This window comes from Centroberyx affinis, unplaced genomic scaffold (assembly GCF_046629955.1).
Source record: "Centroberyx affinis isolate AG114_WGS23_722 - 3 ecotype Tasmania unplaced genomic scaffold, CSIRO-AGI_Caff_v1 ptg001856l_1, whole genome shotgun sequence".
Classification (NCBI taxonomy): Eukaryota; Metazoa; Chordata; class Actinopteri; order Beryciformes; family Berycidae; genus Centroberyx; species Centroberyx affinis.
This window is the reverse complement of record NW_027280234.1, coordinates 235,076-251,839: the sequence shown is the minus strand read 5'-3', so window position 1 is coordinate 251,839 and position 16,764 is coordinate 235,076. Positions and strand designations below refer to the sequence as shown.

At 41.0% G+C, this 16,764-nt stretch overlaps 2 protein-coding genes and 1 pseudogene across 2 annotated transcripts; all 3 read right to left on the bottom strand.

Moving 5' to 3' along the window:
* Positions 1-353: 353 nt before the first annotated feature.
* LOC139653040 (zona pellucida sperm-binding protein 3-like) lies at positions 354-3,458 on the bottom strand. Its single transcript, XM_071529987.1, has 8 exons — positions 3,087-3,458; positions 2,890-3,005; positions 2,680-2,783; positions 1,830-2,004; positions 1,558-1,663; positions 1,243-1,331; positions 986-1,059; positions 354-733 (listed from the first exon to the last, which is right to left on the bottom strand). The coding sequence occupies exons 1-8, from the start codon at positions 3,456-3,458 to the stop codon at positions 354-356; spliced, it is 1,416 nt and encodes a 471-aa protein (XP_071386088.1).
* A 1,627-nt stretch (positions 3,459-5,085) lies between these two features.
* LOC139653037 (sperm acrosome membrane-associated protein 4-like) lies at positions 5,086-8,261 on the bottom strand (annotated as a pseudogene).
* Positions 8,262-9,916: 1,655 nt separating this feature from the next.
* On the bottom strand, positions 9,917-16,676 carry tektl1 (tektin like 1). The gene is made up of 8 exons (XM_071529986.1): positions 16,379-16,676; positions 15,318-15,583; positions 14,326-14,430; positions 13,060-13,201; positions 11,748-11,914; positions 11,187-11,282; positions 10,948-11,061; positions 9,917-10,114 (listed from the first exon to the last, which is right to left on the bottom strand). Exons 1-8 carry the CDS (start codon positions 16,674-16,676, stop codon positions 9,917-9,919), a joined length of 1,386 nt encoding a protein of 461 aa, XP_071386087.1.
* Positions 16,677-16,764: the final 88 nt, after the last annotated feature.

Below are 16,764 nucleotides of genomic sequence, written 5' to 3'. Positions count from 1 at the left end.
ATAGAAACTTGCCATTAGATCTAGCTTTCTACTTTTCCTTCACTCACAAACTGCTTTTGCATGTTTGCACATTCTTAATGAGAAGTTTGATACAGGATTGAAATATCCAATAGTAATGCTGTAAGTATTGACCAATAAAACTTAAAAGGTAATGTGTAATAAGGCTGCCTTTACTGTGTAGTTGCCACAGTATCAAGAGCAACTTTGTTAGAGTAATGAGTGTTACAGAATAAAGGAAAAAAAAATGTGTACAAAAAAGAACGTTTATATATAGTTTATTGGTTTCAGTTTATTAGGAGAGATGTACCAAAACCAAGCATGGACTGATATTACCACTTTTCAAAACATCAACTTTATTTGTCCAAACCAAAGACTTCTTCAAATATCCTGCGAGGCTCAGTGAGCCGCTCCTCCTCCACAACAGCAAAGCCCTTCACCCGCCTCTCATCACCTCCTGCCTCGACCCACTTCACACCTCCGCCTCCAAGCGGCCGGTCCAACTCCTTCACCGGTTTCTCCACCGGAGCTGTTACTTTCTGTTGTTCAGGTTGTGAAGTTGTCTTTGTTTCAGGCATCTTTGTGGTCGTCTTCTTCTTCTTTGTTGTTGTTGTTGTTGTTGTTGTTGTTGTTGTTGTTGTTGCTGTTGTTGTTATGGCCGTCTTCCTCCTTGGGGTTGCGGGTGGTTTGACTTTATCCTCTATCGTCCACGGTCTGCTGCTAACCACTTTGGTCACTGGAGAATGCAGCATTTTTATACCATTAGAATAGAATTGTAAAGTCTCAACTTATTTTGCCAGATACAACAGCAAAAACATGTCATTTGATAGACGCTTTTATCCAAAACACCCTTCAGTACCAGGAGTGCATACACTTTTAGCATGGGTGCTCCTGGTAATTCTGGTAATGATACAGGTTAGATGCGCTGAAGGCGGTGCTGATCTTTTGTGTTTTCACTAACTGAGTACATGAAGGAGCACTGACTCACCAGCGGAGGCAGTAGAGCTGCATGTGGAGTCACAGCAGGAGCACATTGAGGCCGAACCATACAGCTCAAACCATCTGAGAAAAGCAGTGAGAGTAAAGGGGGGCAGCATGAGAACCATTTCCTTTTATTTCTTACATGTCAAGAAACATGGAAATACGCATACCACACAGAATACTAATTGGGAGTGCCATGCTGTTCTCTGGTATTTCTTATTCCCAAATTTCCTTGACATAAAAAAAACAACAACCAGAACTCACCTTCCTGCTTTTGTGTCAAAGTTACAGGACTTGGCTGTAGGAGTGGGGACAGAACTGCCCACAGACATGGTGCAGTGCATGTAGAGTTGCTGTGGGTGATAAATTTGGCCTCAAGTCAAGACTTTCTTCCTATTTCATGCTTCACAATCTTTTAAAATTGTATTCAACCTTAAACTAGATAGTTCACAACAAAGAAAGCAGCATAATGGCAATAGAAGCTGCACAAAAAAATGTGCGTAACCCAAAAATACAGTCTAATATCACACTAAATTCACCAGTCTCACTCATGTTATAATTTGAGGCATCGTTGCTCACCTGGCCTGTCATTCCCTTGAACAGGAATGCATCCACAGTGAATCTCACAGCGTTCTTCTTGTATGGGATGAATCTGGAGCGACTCTCCTTGCTTTCAACCATGCACCTTTATCAGGGGGGAGCAAACAGCAGACACATTTGGTGGATGCATACATTGTTTTTCCCCCTCATTTGATTTTTGTTTAATAAATCAGATCAAACCTCTGACCCTTGCACAGGACAGGATGACAAACATGTTCCAGAGCATTTGTGAGCGGCAAATGTTTCATTACCCAAAGTTTTCCACAACTGGGAACTGAGGCACTGAGGTGTGCGACTTCTTGAGGGTCACATGACAGGAGTGGACATACAGTCTTCCATCTTGGGACATGGATGGAGCCTCAGCCTCGAAGTACATGGGCTTCCCAATCACAACGTGATCTGATGGGGAAAGTCTTTCCCACTGAGCTGAAAGGCAGAAGATAAAGTCAGACAACCAGACCAGCAGCAGTTTCAAGACTCTGTCATTTCATGTAGTCAAAAGAAATCCAGGGTTCCCACACTCACTTGGACATCAAATTCGAGGTCTTGTTTAGTAGGAATTTCTTCACTTGCAGTTAAAGTTAGGTTTTATTGGGAACAGCGTTTCGGTACTAATACTTTCATCAGGTTACATAGAGATAACCTGATTGCAAGTGAGCTGTCACCTGTCTGTGGAACATCCAGGTGTGCAAAACTTCTATTGAACCCAAGGTCGTATTTGGTGATATTCAGGGCATGACATTGGTCAGGAAGGCCTTGTTTTTTACTTGTGGGTTAGGGTTAAATCCTTCATTTTAAAACTGCTGCTACAGTAAAGCAAAAATCCATCACAGTTTTCCTCAGGATGTGAAGTGTTGATCCTTAGGACAGAGAGCAGTCTGGGGAGCTGTGGCAAATGGATGAATTTGGATTCGCTGTTTTAATAATAAAAAATAAAAAATAAAAAAAAGAGTTATTTCCAGGCCATCCATTAATTTTCAAAAAGTTTAAGGCTTTTTTTCTAAATCCACAAACTTTCAATGATTTTTCAAGGACCGTGTGAACCCTGGAAATCAGACAGGAGCAGAGCTTTCAACAATTAGATGTGATTTGGGGGTTTACCATTTCGTGGAGTGAGAACGAATTTAACTCTGTTCTTCATTGGTTTGAAGATCTTGCGCATCTGTATCTTAGGCGTGTAGCCAATCTTGTATGAGTATTGATATCTGGAAAGTGGAAATACAATAATGTTCATGTTCTTAAAAACACAGGCTCAAAGAACTTCGTGTAAAATACTTTTCGGTCGGAAACCTATTCCAATCCCAGTCTCACCTGTTATAATAACAAGCAACAGGCAAGGTGAAGGGTGCAGCTCTTCTGATTGGTCCAAGGAGCCTCGGCGGGTCATATTGAAGTGTGTTTGAATAGGCCACCCGGCTGTTGATCAGCTGTTATGAAACCATCAGTTAGCCTATAAATCTGCCCTTTACAACTGGTCAAGTATTTAAAGAATAACTATCAAAACTTACCGTGCGCTTGCTTCCACACTGGCCAAGGTCATATTCAAAATAAAGGAAATATTTTGTAGATTTACTGGCTTGGCACGTCCCCAGCTTCAGTTGAGAAGAGGATCCACCGGCGCCTAAAATGCTTCTCTGTACCTGAACTTGCATCTTGTTCACCTTGCACACGGTTTTCACGGAAAAGGCTTCGTCTGAAGCGGTGGGTGAACCGGCCGTCGGAGGCACCGGCAGCAGAATTTCCCTCACGGTTTCGGGTAAAGGCTCCTGTCCGGTGCCGCTGGTCGGAGAGAAATGCTCCTTCTCCACCAGCGGCAGCCTTGAATGCAGAAACACAGGGAGCTGTAGGTATGGAGGCGGTAAAGTCTCGGTGTCTCGCATCTGTCTCACAGTGTTCCTGGAAACCTGTTTCAACACCTGTGTTGTCAAAGACTCAAACCTGGAGTCAGACCTTCCTTCAGTGGCCAAAGGGAAAATAGCACAGATGAAAAGATAAGCTATGCCCATAACTGTTGAGCAAAAGGTAGCCTAATACGTTTCAAACAATATTTTAAGCTGAGGAATAGACCAAAAAATCAGACGGATGATGTGATTCTCGTTCAGGCCCAAATTAACAGCACCTGGTGGTGAGAAGGCAGCACAGTCACTAATTGGTTCTTGCATGCACAGCAGCAAGAGTTTCTGCTCTACATTGAAACCTACTGACTCAACTGACTCAAAGCCAAAGCAGAAACTGTCTTGAAGGGTGTAAACAATTCCATTATTATCAGGTAGGCTATCATTTAGCAACAAATGCAAAGGAGTAGGTAGAGCTGTAAAAGATAGCTTTGATTATGACACAGATGTCATAAAAATGAGCTCTTTATCCTGCAGCTATAAAAACATTTTTTGAAGGCTTAGTAAGTAGTCTACTTTGCCCAGATGTAAAAAAAAAAGAAAAGAAATGTGGGGCCTATTTTCATTTCAGTTTTAGCTATTGATGTTATCTTTCATTGCATATTTGCATCATGGTTTATTTCAGAGAAAACACTTTGTAAATCTATCAGCCAGTGCCACTTGATTTACCAAAAGCCCAGTTGTTGCTTCACATTTTGAAAGAGAGTCACATAATGAGCTGTAGTGATTTTTAGCATAGGGAGACCAGGGATGGCTGTAACAAAGGGCAGTGGTTCCCAACTCCAGTCCTCTGATGAACATATTTGCATCATGTGCAACCTCTCACCTCTACAGAGACGACGCTTTAGGAAACCACAGTGTGATGGAGGTTGACTTCATTTTAATAACAAGCTGTGAGACCATTTACAAATAAAAATGGAAATTACAAAGATGTTTTAAATAATTTCCAAACATGCATTGGTTGTGTGCCAGTATTTGTGTGTGCATGCATGCCTGCATGTATGTGTTGTGTACATTTGCATGAAATAGTTCATATGAACAGACACACAAACATGCACGTCTGCTGTTGAGAAACACCAGAAAAATGGAGATTTAAAAAACAAAACAAACGTGTGTCAAACACAACCTCTGCTAAACTGGAAATCTTCAAACATATTGGGCTGTCTGATTTTAGAAGTATATTCTTAATTTAAGTTTCTCTTTTTTTAAATTGTATGGTGGAGGCTCATGCTTCTGCTGTTTTCTTGTATTGTAGTCCCAGCTAGTGTTTTAACATAGTCCAGTAGTGGGGTGGATTGCAACAGTTGAACAATTTGTTAAGCTCGGTGATAACATTACAGATACTGAAAGTTATGTGATTAGCAAACAAATAGAAATACTTTTTTATCAAAATTTGAAAGCTCTAGCCTATGTAACAGGTGAGTTATGGGAGCAGAAGTCAAAAGTGTTACTCTTGTCCCCAGTCTCCCCTACACAAACACTTCACTATGCAATCAAAAAAGCATCTCCTCAAATTAAGCCACTAACTAAGCACTAAACTAAGCCATCGGTAAAAGAAGACTTGGCACATACAGATTAGTGGACAGTTATCAGAAGTGAGGTAAGTAGAGTATCAGTCTATTAGAGGACAGAAAAGACAAATCCATTACACAAGTGTGTGTTGCAGCTTGTCAAATGTAATTAGCAAATACACAGCAAAAACCCAGATGTAAGCCTCTCTTCCAATATAAGCCTTTGTTATTTTGTGATCACCAAATTGAGTATGAAATGAGGAGTGTGAGTAGTGTGCCAGTCCAGTAGGGGGCAGTAGGTGCTGAAGCTCCATTGCACAGGTGTGTGTTGCAGCATTCATTGGTGAAAGTGAAGTTGAGTCCCATGGCAAACTTTTCACCGGTGACGCCGCACAGGACGGGCAGGACGCAGCTCTTCTCATACAACACCACACGGAAGTCTCCTGGAAACCAGAGGTGGTTGTAAACATCAGTGTGGGAGACACACACACACACACACACACACACACACACACACACACACACACACACACACAATGTCCCCACTGCATGTGACTGAACTACATTCTCAAATGCTTTTCTTTATTTTTTAATTTGAATGTGTGTGTGATACTTCTGAGAAAGGCGTTTTTTGTATTTTGAAAATACTTCAGTATTTTCTGGCTGAGATCAGACTTTTGATATGAAAAATGGCCATTTACATATTACATTTCAAACATAGATGATGCATACTTGCTAGTAGCCTAATATTTATGATCTAGGAATTTCATTGTATTCTTGTTGTAAATTGCTCTGGATTAGAGTGTCAGCTATAGGTTTTAAAGGAATAATCCATCCTCGATTACTTTTACACTGTTAGATACCATCAATCTGTCATGTTCGATGCATTCCAGGAGTTATTTTGTGTTGAGGTGCTGTTACTTATGTTTTCATTGCACCCACTTTCCCTCAACCTTGTCTACTTTTACTTTTTAGTGATTTCATTTCTCAGAATGACTTTCAACAAGTCAGAGAACAGGCCTGACCATGTTGCATTCAGCTGTGGGTGAAACGTGGAGGTGGAGAGAACGATAGCGATAGCAGAGTGAGAGAAAAAATGCGAGTCACACTGTTCACTCAAAACCCAACATGTCTTGCTGCATTGCATCCTGGTCTATTGAGGCTACTGTTGGTGGAGAAATTGGTCTCTCTGCCTCTTCTACGATGGATTTCTCCCTGTATGATTGTTGAACACTGGTGCAAAATGGTGAGTCTAGAAAGAAGCCCTCGCTCTTTGATTCTTTCTCTTTGACACCAAAACCTGACGTTTACCGTTGGAAATGTCTTAACATGGACCCAGGAATGCAAAGTACATTGTCAAACACTATTTTTACTTAAAGGAATAGTTCACCCAAAAATGAAAATTCCGTCATTATCTACTCACCCTGAGGTGAAGTCACCCACAAGTCACCCACAGGTGAAGTTTTCAGCTCTGCTAAAAGTGTCTCAGTCAGATCTAACCTTACCTTTTCGGTAAATAGATAGATATTTAAAAAGTCTTGGATGCTTCAACAGAGAGAAGCTTTTAAGACTCTGTGACGGGTAGTAGCCCATTCAGTTACATTTTCCTCCCCGACAGGATGGGCTACCGTGATTGTTTTTTTCAAAAACAACGGCTGTAGTGAAGATTTGCGCTAAATAATGGTGTAAATATCTGTCTTTTCCACTCACTGTGCGATTGTTTGGCTTCAGAAGACTTGGATTATGCTGCATAACTCTGTGTGGATTAATTTTATGCAAATGTTTTGCTCTTTTTGGAACTCTATCAACTCTATCTAACTTTATCAACAAGTGAACCCAGTGTTGAAGTGTTTAAGGTGGATTTTCCCTTTAAATGTAAATGTACAAGTAGTCTTTAGGTCTATGGACCAATGACATTCGTAAAGTCAGATGGTACAGGAGGCCCTGCTCAAGGAATACCAATCCCATCAACTTTTACTTATTTATTTATCTGAATGTCCTGGAAACAGGTCGAGGGCTTCGAACCCTGGTGATCCTGTGTAGCTCAGCAGGTGGAGCATGGCATGCACACTGTCAGGAACAAGGATTCAAATTCCTACTCTTCCAAAAATGTATGCAGTTTTGGTGCTGTAAAGCGCTTTCAATAAGATTTTCCAAATTGCATACCGTATTTAAATTTATATTAGTTTATATTATAAACCTTAAAAGTGAGGTAAACAGCTAATTATAAGTATAGGCTCTATTTGTGCCATGAAACAGTTTATTTAACTTCCTGGGGTCACACCTGATCAGACAATGGAAAGGATTTGATTCACTCCCAGGACTTAGGATTTTATTTAGGATTTATGTTTCACTGTTTTGAAGATGATCTTCACTCAAAATTCTAAAAAAAAATAATGTATACTATAATTGAATAACTTTTAGTAGTGTAATTTATTTGGATACATTTATTGAGGAGGTATTTGTAATATATTTTGTAGTTTTGTATTTTTGCTCTCTCATTCTCTCTCTCTCTCTCTCTCTCTCTCTCTCTCGTTTACACACGAAACAAGCCACCAAAACACAACCCACCCAGCTACACACACACACACACCCCCCCTCCACACTCACACAGCTCCCTCTGTGCCTATCACAGTCATTCTCAGTTCTTTTTCTCAGTTTTGATTCATTTAAATGTTGTTGAGTCACTTAAGGCGGCCTCACCTTTCTGTCCCACAGCCTTGCTGGACAGGCAGAGCTGGCCTGGTGGACACTTCATCGGGAATCTGATGCAGTCCAGAGGCGAGATGGCGGGGAACACACAGGTGTAACAGAACAGGGGAACTGAAGGACAGAGAGATTGATTATAACCAGAAAATGACTTTGAGAAGTTTAGTTTTGCAGTGGAGCAGGAGTGACATTAGGATTTCTTTCCAAAATGCAATCTATTTTGGAAAAGACAAAAACTGTACCCAGTGTTCACTGCTCAATATTTAAAAACACAGAAGATTACATCCTCTAAAATGTTACCAATTTGTAATTAATGGCCTCAAAAAACATCTCACAATTGTATTATTATTCAAGTTAGTTTGTGCATTATGTATATTGTTGCAAAAGCCCTAATATAGCTATTGAAATAAGCAGATGCATGTACACAGAGCACACACACACTCACACTCACACACATACACACACACCCACACACACACACACACACACACGCACACATCTGCGTTGTTCACTTACCCACAGCTGGAAGTAAACACAGGAAAAGCAGGGGGTAAACCAGCTTCGACATCACTGACTGTTTTTGTCTCACAGTAAACAAAGAGAAAACCGTCTGGCAGCTCGCTTCTTCTGCTCTTCAGGTCTTTTTAGCTTGTTACTGTCTATACAAAACCTGCTGTCTTCATCTTGGACAGAAGAAACCTGATGTCTTTTCCACTTTAACTCCTTTCCCAATAATCCTTATCAGCTTTATCCAAGCTTGCTCTCTCCCCAGGCAGCCGGCTACAGAGATCTGACGGCAAATCTCCAGTTTCTCTTGATATCATGTTAATTAACTCCAAGAATCTCCCCACCCCAACACTTCTGATTCAATTAGGCTATTAGCTTCCCAGTGATAACACTGAAGTTACGCCACTGCCAGGCTAACTCCCATGCAAACATGCCATTTAACAGAATCAACTCTAAATAGGGCTTTGTAAGGAAACAATGCTCCATATGAATTCAATCTATATTAAACTATTTTTATGCCTGTTTATATAACATTTACAAAGCCTGAAAAGACATGTGCCCTGTACAGAAGTAAAGCAGGAGCAGGTTTATTAAATCATCTGTTATTTCTTAATGAAAGACGTGAAGTTTGGTGGGACGGCTGTCAAGTGACCTGCAGTCTCATGACTAGGGAACTGAATAGGAGGAAGAGATAAGGAGCTTTACCCTCAGCAACAGTGAATGGAAGACATGTTAGTTCACAGGTAAAAATAGCTGGTGAAGCACTGTTGACTGTTTTGGTTTTAAGTAACACAGATAGTTGTTGGTTTATGTATTAAACTCTGATAATAGACCCTGGTGCCAATGTTGTAATCTTATTCAAATTTAAGTTAAAAGGTTAAGAGTTAAGTTTAAAAAATGAAGCAGAAGAAAAGGTCTTCAGCAGGTAAGAGGAACTGATTCGTTCACATTATGAATGAACTTACCTAACCTGAGTGAGTATTAGATTTCTGATAATCCTGGCACATATAAGTTAAGGTGTAACTGTGTCAATTTGAAATGCTGACTACTAGCTTTTTTTTTGACCACATAAAATGTCCCTCCTCCTATCACAGGCATGTTTTTGGGTCATGTTATGATACTCTGGTTAGACCTGGGTCAAATAGTGGTAACAGATAAATAGCAATTAGCATTTCTTTTAACTTGTTTGGAGTAACAGAAGGATGTGATTCAGGTACGTTGTCAAGTACAGAAAAGTATAGGCCAATTACAGCGACTTTCAAAAACATTCTGGCATTTTTATATAATTCTGTGGCAAAACCTGCCCTTTTGGTACCTGAGTCGACTGAAACAAGTCACAAACAGAATTTGCTGATACCATTTGACCAGGAGTGTAAGGATTTCACAAGAAGAGTCTTACACATAGAATTTAACTTATAACATTTAGTTTTAGCTTTAATAAAAGTACAATGTTTGGTGGTCTCCACTGGAAAACAAACATTCAATTTGGAATGAATTGACATGGTAAAAATAAACATTTGCAGCTCACTGCAGGAACGCAGCTGATCATCTTTTTTATTCCACACATCAGATTGCAGCTCAGTAATCTTGCACCGGCCCTTTCACACATCTAATATTTCACATCACACTTTGAAATAACTCAAGTGGCTGTACTTGCATGCAGACTCCACAGAACACAAGGCGATGGGAGTTGGTTTCAGTTGGTTTCAGTTGGTTTCAGTACGCCCCCTGCTGGAGGACGGTAGGCATGGCTCTCTTGTCGACCAGCTGCCTCCTCATGCGGACCACAGCTGAGTCCACCTGAGCTGCGGCTCTCTTGCCCCGCAGGTTGCCCAGCAGCTGCAGACAGGCGGACTGCAGCCTGGACAGCTCGTCCTCAGAAGAGGTCAGACAGCGTCTCAGCACTGCGCTGCCCTAAGAGACACGGAAAAAAACACAGAAAAACACATTTATTTTGGCGCCCCGGTGGCTCAACTGGTACAGTGCATAGGCGAAGTCCTAATTGCAGTGACATGGGTTTGAATCTGGCCCATGCCCTTTGCTGCTTGTCATCCCCTTGTCTTTCTTGTCAGCCCCTACTGACCTACAAATAAAGGCACAAGGTAATAATAAGATTGTTTTTTAGAGACACTCAGTAGCAAGTTTAAGGTTAGTAGAAACTAGCAGTGTTTTTAATCTATCAGTGTCATATACTATATTTACAGTCAGTATACATTGATTCTGATTTGTTGAATAATACAGAACATTAGATTTTCCTATAGTTTTACCCTTGATGTCACTGTCATTAGACTCATTTGGAGTGAGAAAGTCCATGGAGCAACACAGTTTTTTGACCCAGAACAATTATTGCCAATTGATGAATCTTGTTAGTCTGTAACTGGATAAATTTCTAATCTATTCACTCCCCATCTGGTTTGTTGTTATCCCCCTGTGTTTATCTCAATGTATTATTTCTGGGTCGTAAAAAAGCTCCTCTCCTATATATCTGGAGCCCTTCCCACCACCTTATGACTGTTCAGGCAGAAGTCGGGTTCTGGCTTTGGTTTGGTTTAGATCTGTCATTCATCTTTGTGCCTGCTGGGGCGCAGAGACAATCTTAAATAATGCGCTTTAAAATCATTCCCCAGAAGGATTTATTTGTCGCGACACATGATTTCACAGTGTTTCCAAACGTTTGCCTTTGTAACACCAGCAATTATGAGTGCATTTGAACACGGCTCGTTAGACATTTTGATAACAGTTGATACCTGTATGAGATGAGCAGCCTCAGGTAACTGAGTCCCCGGGTGTCGTTGGTAGACCTGCACCAGAGGCCGGTTCAGCTTCTCTCTGGACAGTATGTCACCACTGTACTCTGGACCCTGAAAACAGAACCACAGCGAGGGGAAACTACATCACCCACTGTTAACTGTCTTTGGATTTCAAATAAATTCAATGAACCCTATCTCCCATTCAGTATCCATGTAATCAACACACGCTGGCTGACCTGCGCCCTGCCGTGGCTGTGGAGAATACAGTTGATTTCCCTCTGCTTGCGAAACACGGCCTGCCTGGTTGCTGCAGACATCATAGTCAGGTTTTGCTGCCAAGGGAGAATGAGTTATTCTAATACCAAAAGGATGTTAGATTTCTGATAATCCTGGCACATATAAGTTAAGGTGTAACTGTCAATTTGAAATGCTGACTACTAGTTGTTTTTTTTTTGACCATATAAAATGTCCCTTCTCCTATCACAGGCATGTTTTTGGGTCATGTTCATTTTACAGATACTCTGGTTAGACCTGGGTCAAATAGTGGTAACAGATAAATCTTAGCATTTCTTTTAACTTGTTTGGAGTAACAGAAGGATGTGATTCAGGTACGTTGTCAAGTACAGAAAAGTATAGGCCAATTACAGCGACTTTTGAAAACATTCTGGCATTTCTTTGATAACCGGATTCTCCCTTTGACAAAGGGAGAATGAGTTATTCTAATACCAAAAGGATGTTGCAGAGTATTTCTGTACTGCACACAGAAATGCTCAACACTTTGCTGTGTTGGTATCTACCTTCAGAGTCACAGTCTCTGCTATTTTCTTCACCAGGCCGTCGTTGACGGTGCGGTGAGCTGCTCTCTGCCTGGCGATGGCACTGGTCAGCATCTGCCTGATGTTTTCCCTCAGTAACTGAGACTGGTTGACTGTCACAGTGGACGACTCTAAAACCTGCTTACATTCTGTGGACACAAACAAGTGAACCCTGTATTCAGTGGGTGATTTGTTTATATTTAACAAGGGGAGGTGGACAGGTAAAATACTATTTTCCACGCTTTTCCCATGCCACTTTTTATTTTTCTTAAAACCAAGAGTATACAACAGAGGCGAGTTTTTAACATGTGGGTAGCATCCTGCAATAACCCCACCCTTCTGTTGTTGCTATTTGCAGTGCTATAATAACTTTAACTCAGTTTCTGAACTGCTGACTGGGTTGTTTTAAACCAGAAGAGTCAGCCGTCCCATTGGCCAATTGTTGCTCTCACCCACTCCTCTTTCTGTTAACATCCAAGCTAGCTTTCTACATGGGCACAAGGGATAGTTACATCAGATCCTGTGCATTGGTATATGTGGTATACTGTATGTTCCATGTTCTTATAATAGTGATATAGTGATACTGTGAATAATAATGCAGATGGTTCCTCTGTGCTGGAAAAGGGAACAGCTAGTAATGTACATATCCAAATGGCACATTCTGTTCATATGCTATCAACATCTGTAAAGTGAATGTATTTGATAAGGTGTATAGTTTTTTTTAACACTAGTCTACAGGGCAAAACACATTCTGTACATACATATATATGGTCTTCTGTAGACTTAATACGATGCACATTTGCACACCATGTACATTTTTGATTCACATACTCGCTTCTTCAGTTTTCACATAACTCTCTCACTGTTATATTCTGCATAATGGTATTTTCATAATGGATCCACTATTTCGTACTATCCAGACAGATACTTTTATATTTTTAATACATTATGTTGATATATCCTTAAATTTATATATGGCACCTATTTCTACTAATCCATATTTAAGTAAACAATTGTGAGTGCTAGTAACAACTGTAACTTAATCCATACATGTTAGTAATCCATATAGTCCACTAAATGTGTTTAAATTGACACCAAAACTGTTCACATTTATTGCTCTGTTGATGTTATACGTGGGTTTTTTTTTACTGTTTTTATTGCGTATTTTATGTTCTATTTATCTTTTCCTTGTTGAATCCTATTACTTTTGCTGCTGCAATGACCTGATTTCCCTGCGAGAATCAATAAAGTTTCATCTCATGACTCATTCTGACCCGAACTGCCCTGACTGTACCTGGAGTGAAGGGGCTGACTGGGTCTGTTCTGCTGAAGGTCGGAGAGGAAGGAGACGGAGATCCGCTGAGCGGCAGCAGCTCCAGGACTCGAGCCCTCTCACCGGCACAGTCCAGCAGCTGCCTGCTGCACTGACCCAGGGCCTGAAGGGGACACACACAGACAAAATATGGAACCATCAAACAAGAGTTTTTCTTTACTGTCTGATACTCAGAAATTAGCTGTGATCCTTGAAGAGGAAGATGATACCTTGTTTATAGCTGAAATATATATATCAGCTTTACATCTTTCAAGACATTGTGATTAACATTGTATATTGACTATAAATATAGTATATGACACTGTAAATTACATATGATATGATATATTGACATATGATATATTTTACTATTCTGTTGTTAACTTATAATATTGCACCTTAAGTTTACTTCTATTCTGTTTCTTTGTTTCCTTTTTGCATTTTAATCATATGTCTTGTGTACATACTGACACAATGTATGTCATGACACATTGTATGTATACTGCTTTGGCAAAATTGTATCCTAACAGTCCTGCCAATAAAGCATATTTGAATTGAAATTTAATTGAATTGACAGAAGGGAAGTCATCTATATGTGCTGATGCAGCTGAGACTGAGACTTAACTTAATTTGTTGAACTGTGCATGTCTGAAACGCCTGTTGTAGGCCTGTAAGTTATATGGTTATTTTTCACTGCAGTTGCTTTTAAAGACTGCTTTTTCCATTTCACATTTCTCTGCAATTAAAATTTATCGTGAAAGCATTTTGCTAGCTAGAAGAAGATTGATTTCAAGTTTCCTGGTTTCCTAATATGGTAAGTCGTGTCATTTTGGATCATATGACTGATTTAGGTTTTGAATATTGTTTGTTGGACTTCTTTATAATTGGGCTTAATTCTTTGTTGAGGATCTAATGTAAACATCATATGCTTTGCTAAGCGTATGTTAGTAGTAACATTAGTAGTTATAGCAGTGAACTATTAGTGGTGATTTTATTGTTTTTTTCAATGTTATATTTTCAGGTTGCTTTTCAAAACTGATGTTCATGCTAACAAAACACTTGTAAGTGAGATTATTGGTACTTGGAGGCTTTGCCAATATTGTTTCTTTTTCGATATTCATGCCAATAAAGCACATGGAAGGGTGAGATGAACTGGAATTGAGAGAGGGAAAGTGAATAGATGAGGGGAGATGACGTCAAAGGAAATGAGTCAGTCAGCCAGTGAAGACAGCACAGTAACAGATTCACCTGCAGCAGGGTCAGAGTGTTTCTCAGCGCTCCCTCCAGATCCTGTTTCAGCTCAGCCAGCTCTCGCCTCTCACACGCCAGCAAGTAATCAGCACCGTCTCTCTCCTGCATCACCACACAAGTCACACAATGAACATCTCATCTCCTGACGCATGAAGTTCACAATACTTCAGGGTCAGAGGTCAAGCTCCGCTGTGGTGACTCTGCTGGTGAGTGTATTGTATCACTTGTACTGTCTGGTGTTGGAAGATTAAACAGTAATGGCTGTGAAAAATAATTTCCTCAGTGAGTTAAAAGATACTTAGCAGTCCTTGCTGCCAGGATTTAGAAACAATTACATGTTATCATAATGTAATCATAATGTGTGTTACTTTATTGATTGGTGATTGATTACACCAGTGATTCTCAACCCTTTTTCATATCAAGGACCCATAATTTAGTCCACATTAGGGCCACGGACCCCCATTTGGTGAGATTTTGTCTCTCGAACCCAAATCTAAGAATATCTTTATTGTTAGCTATATATGATTTTGTCCAGAATCCCATGACTGTATTGTAGGTAGAGAGATGACAGTGAAACTATGATCAAAACAGTCATTCTTCTACATTCTCTAATGGTGTTAACTTCTTGTAAATGAAATAACGGTGAAGTTTAACAATTCATCACTTTGCTGGGGACCCCCTGTAACTCCCTCAAGGACCCCTGGTGGTCCCCGGACCCCACGTTGAGAACCACTGGTTTAGACCACCTTAGTCAAATCCAAGTCAATTCCAAGACCAAGTCCTGTTGAGTTTGAGTTGAGACCCAAATCCAAATGGGGTTGAAACCAAGTCAAGACTGAAACCAGAGCAAACCGAGTCCTATTCAAGATCAAGACCAAATGCAAAAATAATGATTAAGGAGTTTCATTATCAACTCGTCGCGCCTGATCTTTATACCTGACAACAACTTCAACAACAACTTCCACCATCCACTTCCCACAGTCCCTCACCGTCTCAGCAGTGGCGGGCCTCCTGCTCCTCCCCTCCTTGCTCTTCCTGTTGACCTGCAGGTCGACCCTCAGGCTGCGCAGCATCTTCTCCAGGTGAACCCTCTCCCTCTCCAGCTTGGTGCCCTCCTGCCTCACCCTGCCGGCCTGTCTGCGCAGCTGGCCCTCCACCTCCCGCACCCTGCGCATGTACTCGCTGGCCGCTCCCACGCTGCCCGCCGCGCACTGCTCACGCAAACTGGGCGGCGGGAACGGGGCCACAGAGGTCCTTTGGGTGCCGTGAGGGAACTTAAGAAAAAACACAGAGAGTGTGACTGAGACTGTCCAAAAAAGGGAGACAGGTGGAGTTAGAGAATTGACATTTAGGCTAAATTTGGTTGGAAATTCTCAGTTCTTTGATTAATTGTCACTAGAACAAATCTCATAATAGTCAAGTATATTGATACTCTATTCCAAATCAAAAATTCACTAATATTCTTGTAGGCTAATACATAGAAACTTAAAATGGGTCAGTGGTAATCAGTAGTGAGTTTATTGTGACTTTATTGTATTTTATGGTTTTTTATGATTTTATCTTATATGACAGCAGCACTATAATACCCCTATAGAGACTTAAAAATGTTGTGATAATTGTATAATAGATACAAATGTATTATAGGATTGCTATAACTCTTTTTCATAAAGGTGGATAGTCCATTTTGGCACACATGGGGGTCAGCTGAGGCATGGTGTTGCACTCACCATACCTCAGCCTAAATTAATCCAGATTTGATCTTGCAGTATTTATCATTATAATGGAGTAAAAATCCCAAGGAGTTTATTTGGAAGACCAATGCTATCTTAAACTGTGTGGATTTGATAGTTTAGTAAGTAGGCCTAATTTATCACATTGACCAAATAATATTGTGAGGCATCAGTCATTGCTCCATTTGTCTCTAGATAAAAAAAAAAACATATATATAAATTTTGGAAGCAAATTAGATGCAGGTACTTTGGCTTTAGTGAACTGACGCCCCTGTCGGCAGGTCGTTACTGTCTGTACGGGCCTGTGTTTCTCACCATTGCCCCCGTCGTTTGGGGCCTCGACATCTTCTTGTTGCGGATGGAGTCTCGACTATCTCCACGTTCCCCCTCCGTGATCGTATCTCCGGCTGCTTCCGCGTCTGTGCGCTTTGGGAAGAAACCGGTGGCGGTGGCGGCGGCGGCGGCGACGCAGGTCCGGGGGCGGCTGCCGGTCCCGGCCCGCCCGGCCCGGGTCTGCCGCACCAGGCGCTCCGCCCGCCGGATGGAGCGGACCGTCTCATCGCGCCACGACTGCGGTCCGATGGTCACAGAGCCGAGCGGGACCGACTGGACCTGCATTCCTTCAAATAGACTTTCCTCCTCAAAATATCATTTACTATCGGCTACTACCCCTCTAATGTGCTGATACCTCTAACAAAAAAACGTC

Bases quoted from the DNA above. Each gene is read 5' to 3' on its own strand.
- LOC139653040 (XM_071529987.1), bottom strand. From the start codon at position 3,458: ATGCGAGACACCGAGACTTTACCGCCTCCATACCTACAGCTCCCTGTG. The intron at 2,005-2,679 runs GTAAACCCCCAA...TCTGCCTTTCAG, and splicing joins CGTTCTCACTCCACGAAATG to CTCAGTGGGAAAGACTTTCC. The intron at 1,664-1,829 runs GTAATGAAACAT...CCCCTGATAAAG, and splicing joins CCAGTTGTGGAAAACTTTGG to GTGCATGGTTGAAAGCAAGG.
- tektl1 (XM_071529986.1), bottom strand. From the start codon at position 16,676: ATGCAGGTCCAGTCGGTCCCGCTCGGCTCTGTGACCATCGGACCGCAG. The intron at 14,431-15,317 runs GTGAGGGACTGT...GTGGTGATGCAG, and splicing joins GGCCCGCCACTGCTGAGACG to GAGAGAGACGGTGCTGATTA. The intron at 10,115-10,947 runs GTATCAACTGTT...CGTGTCTCTTAG, and splicing joins AGGCTGCTCATCTCATACAG to GGCAGCGCAGTGCTGAGACG.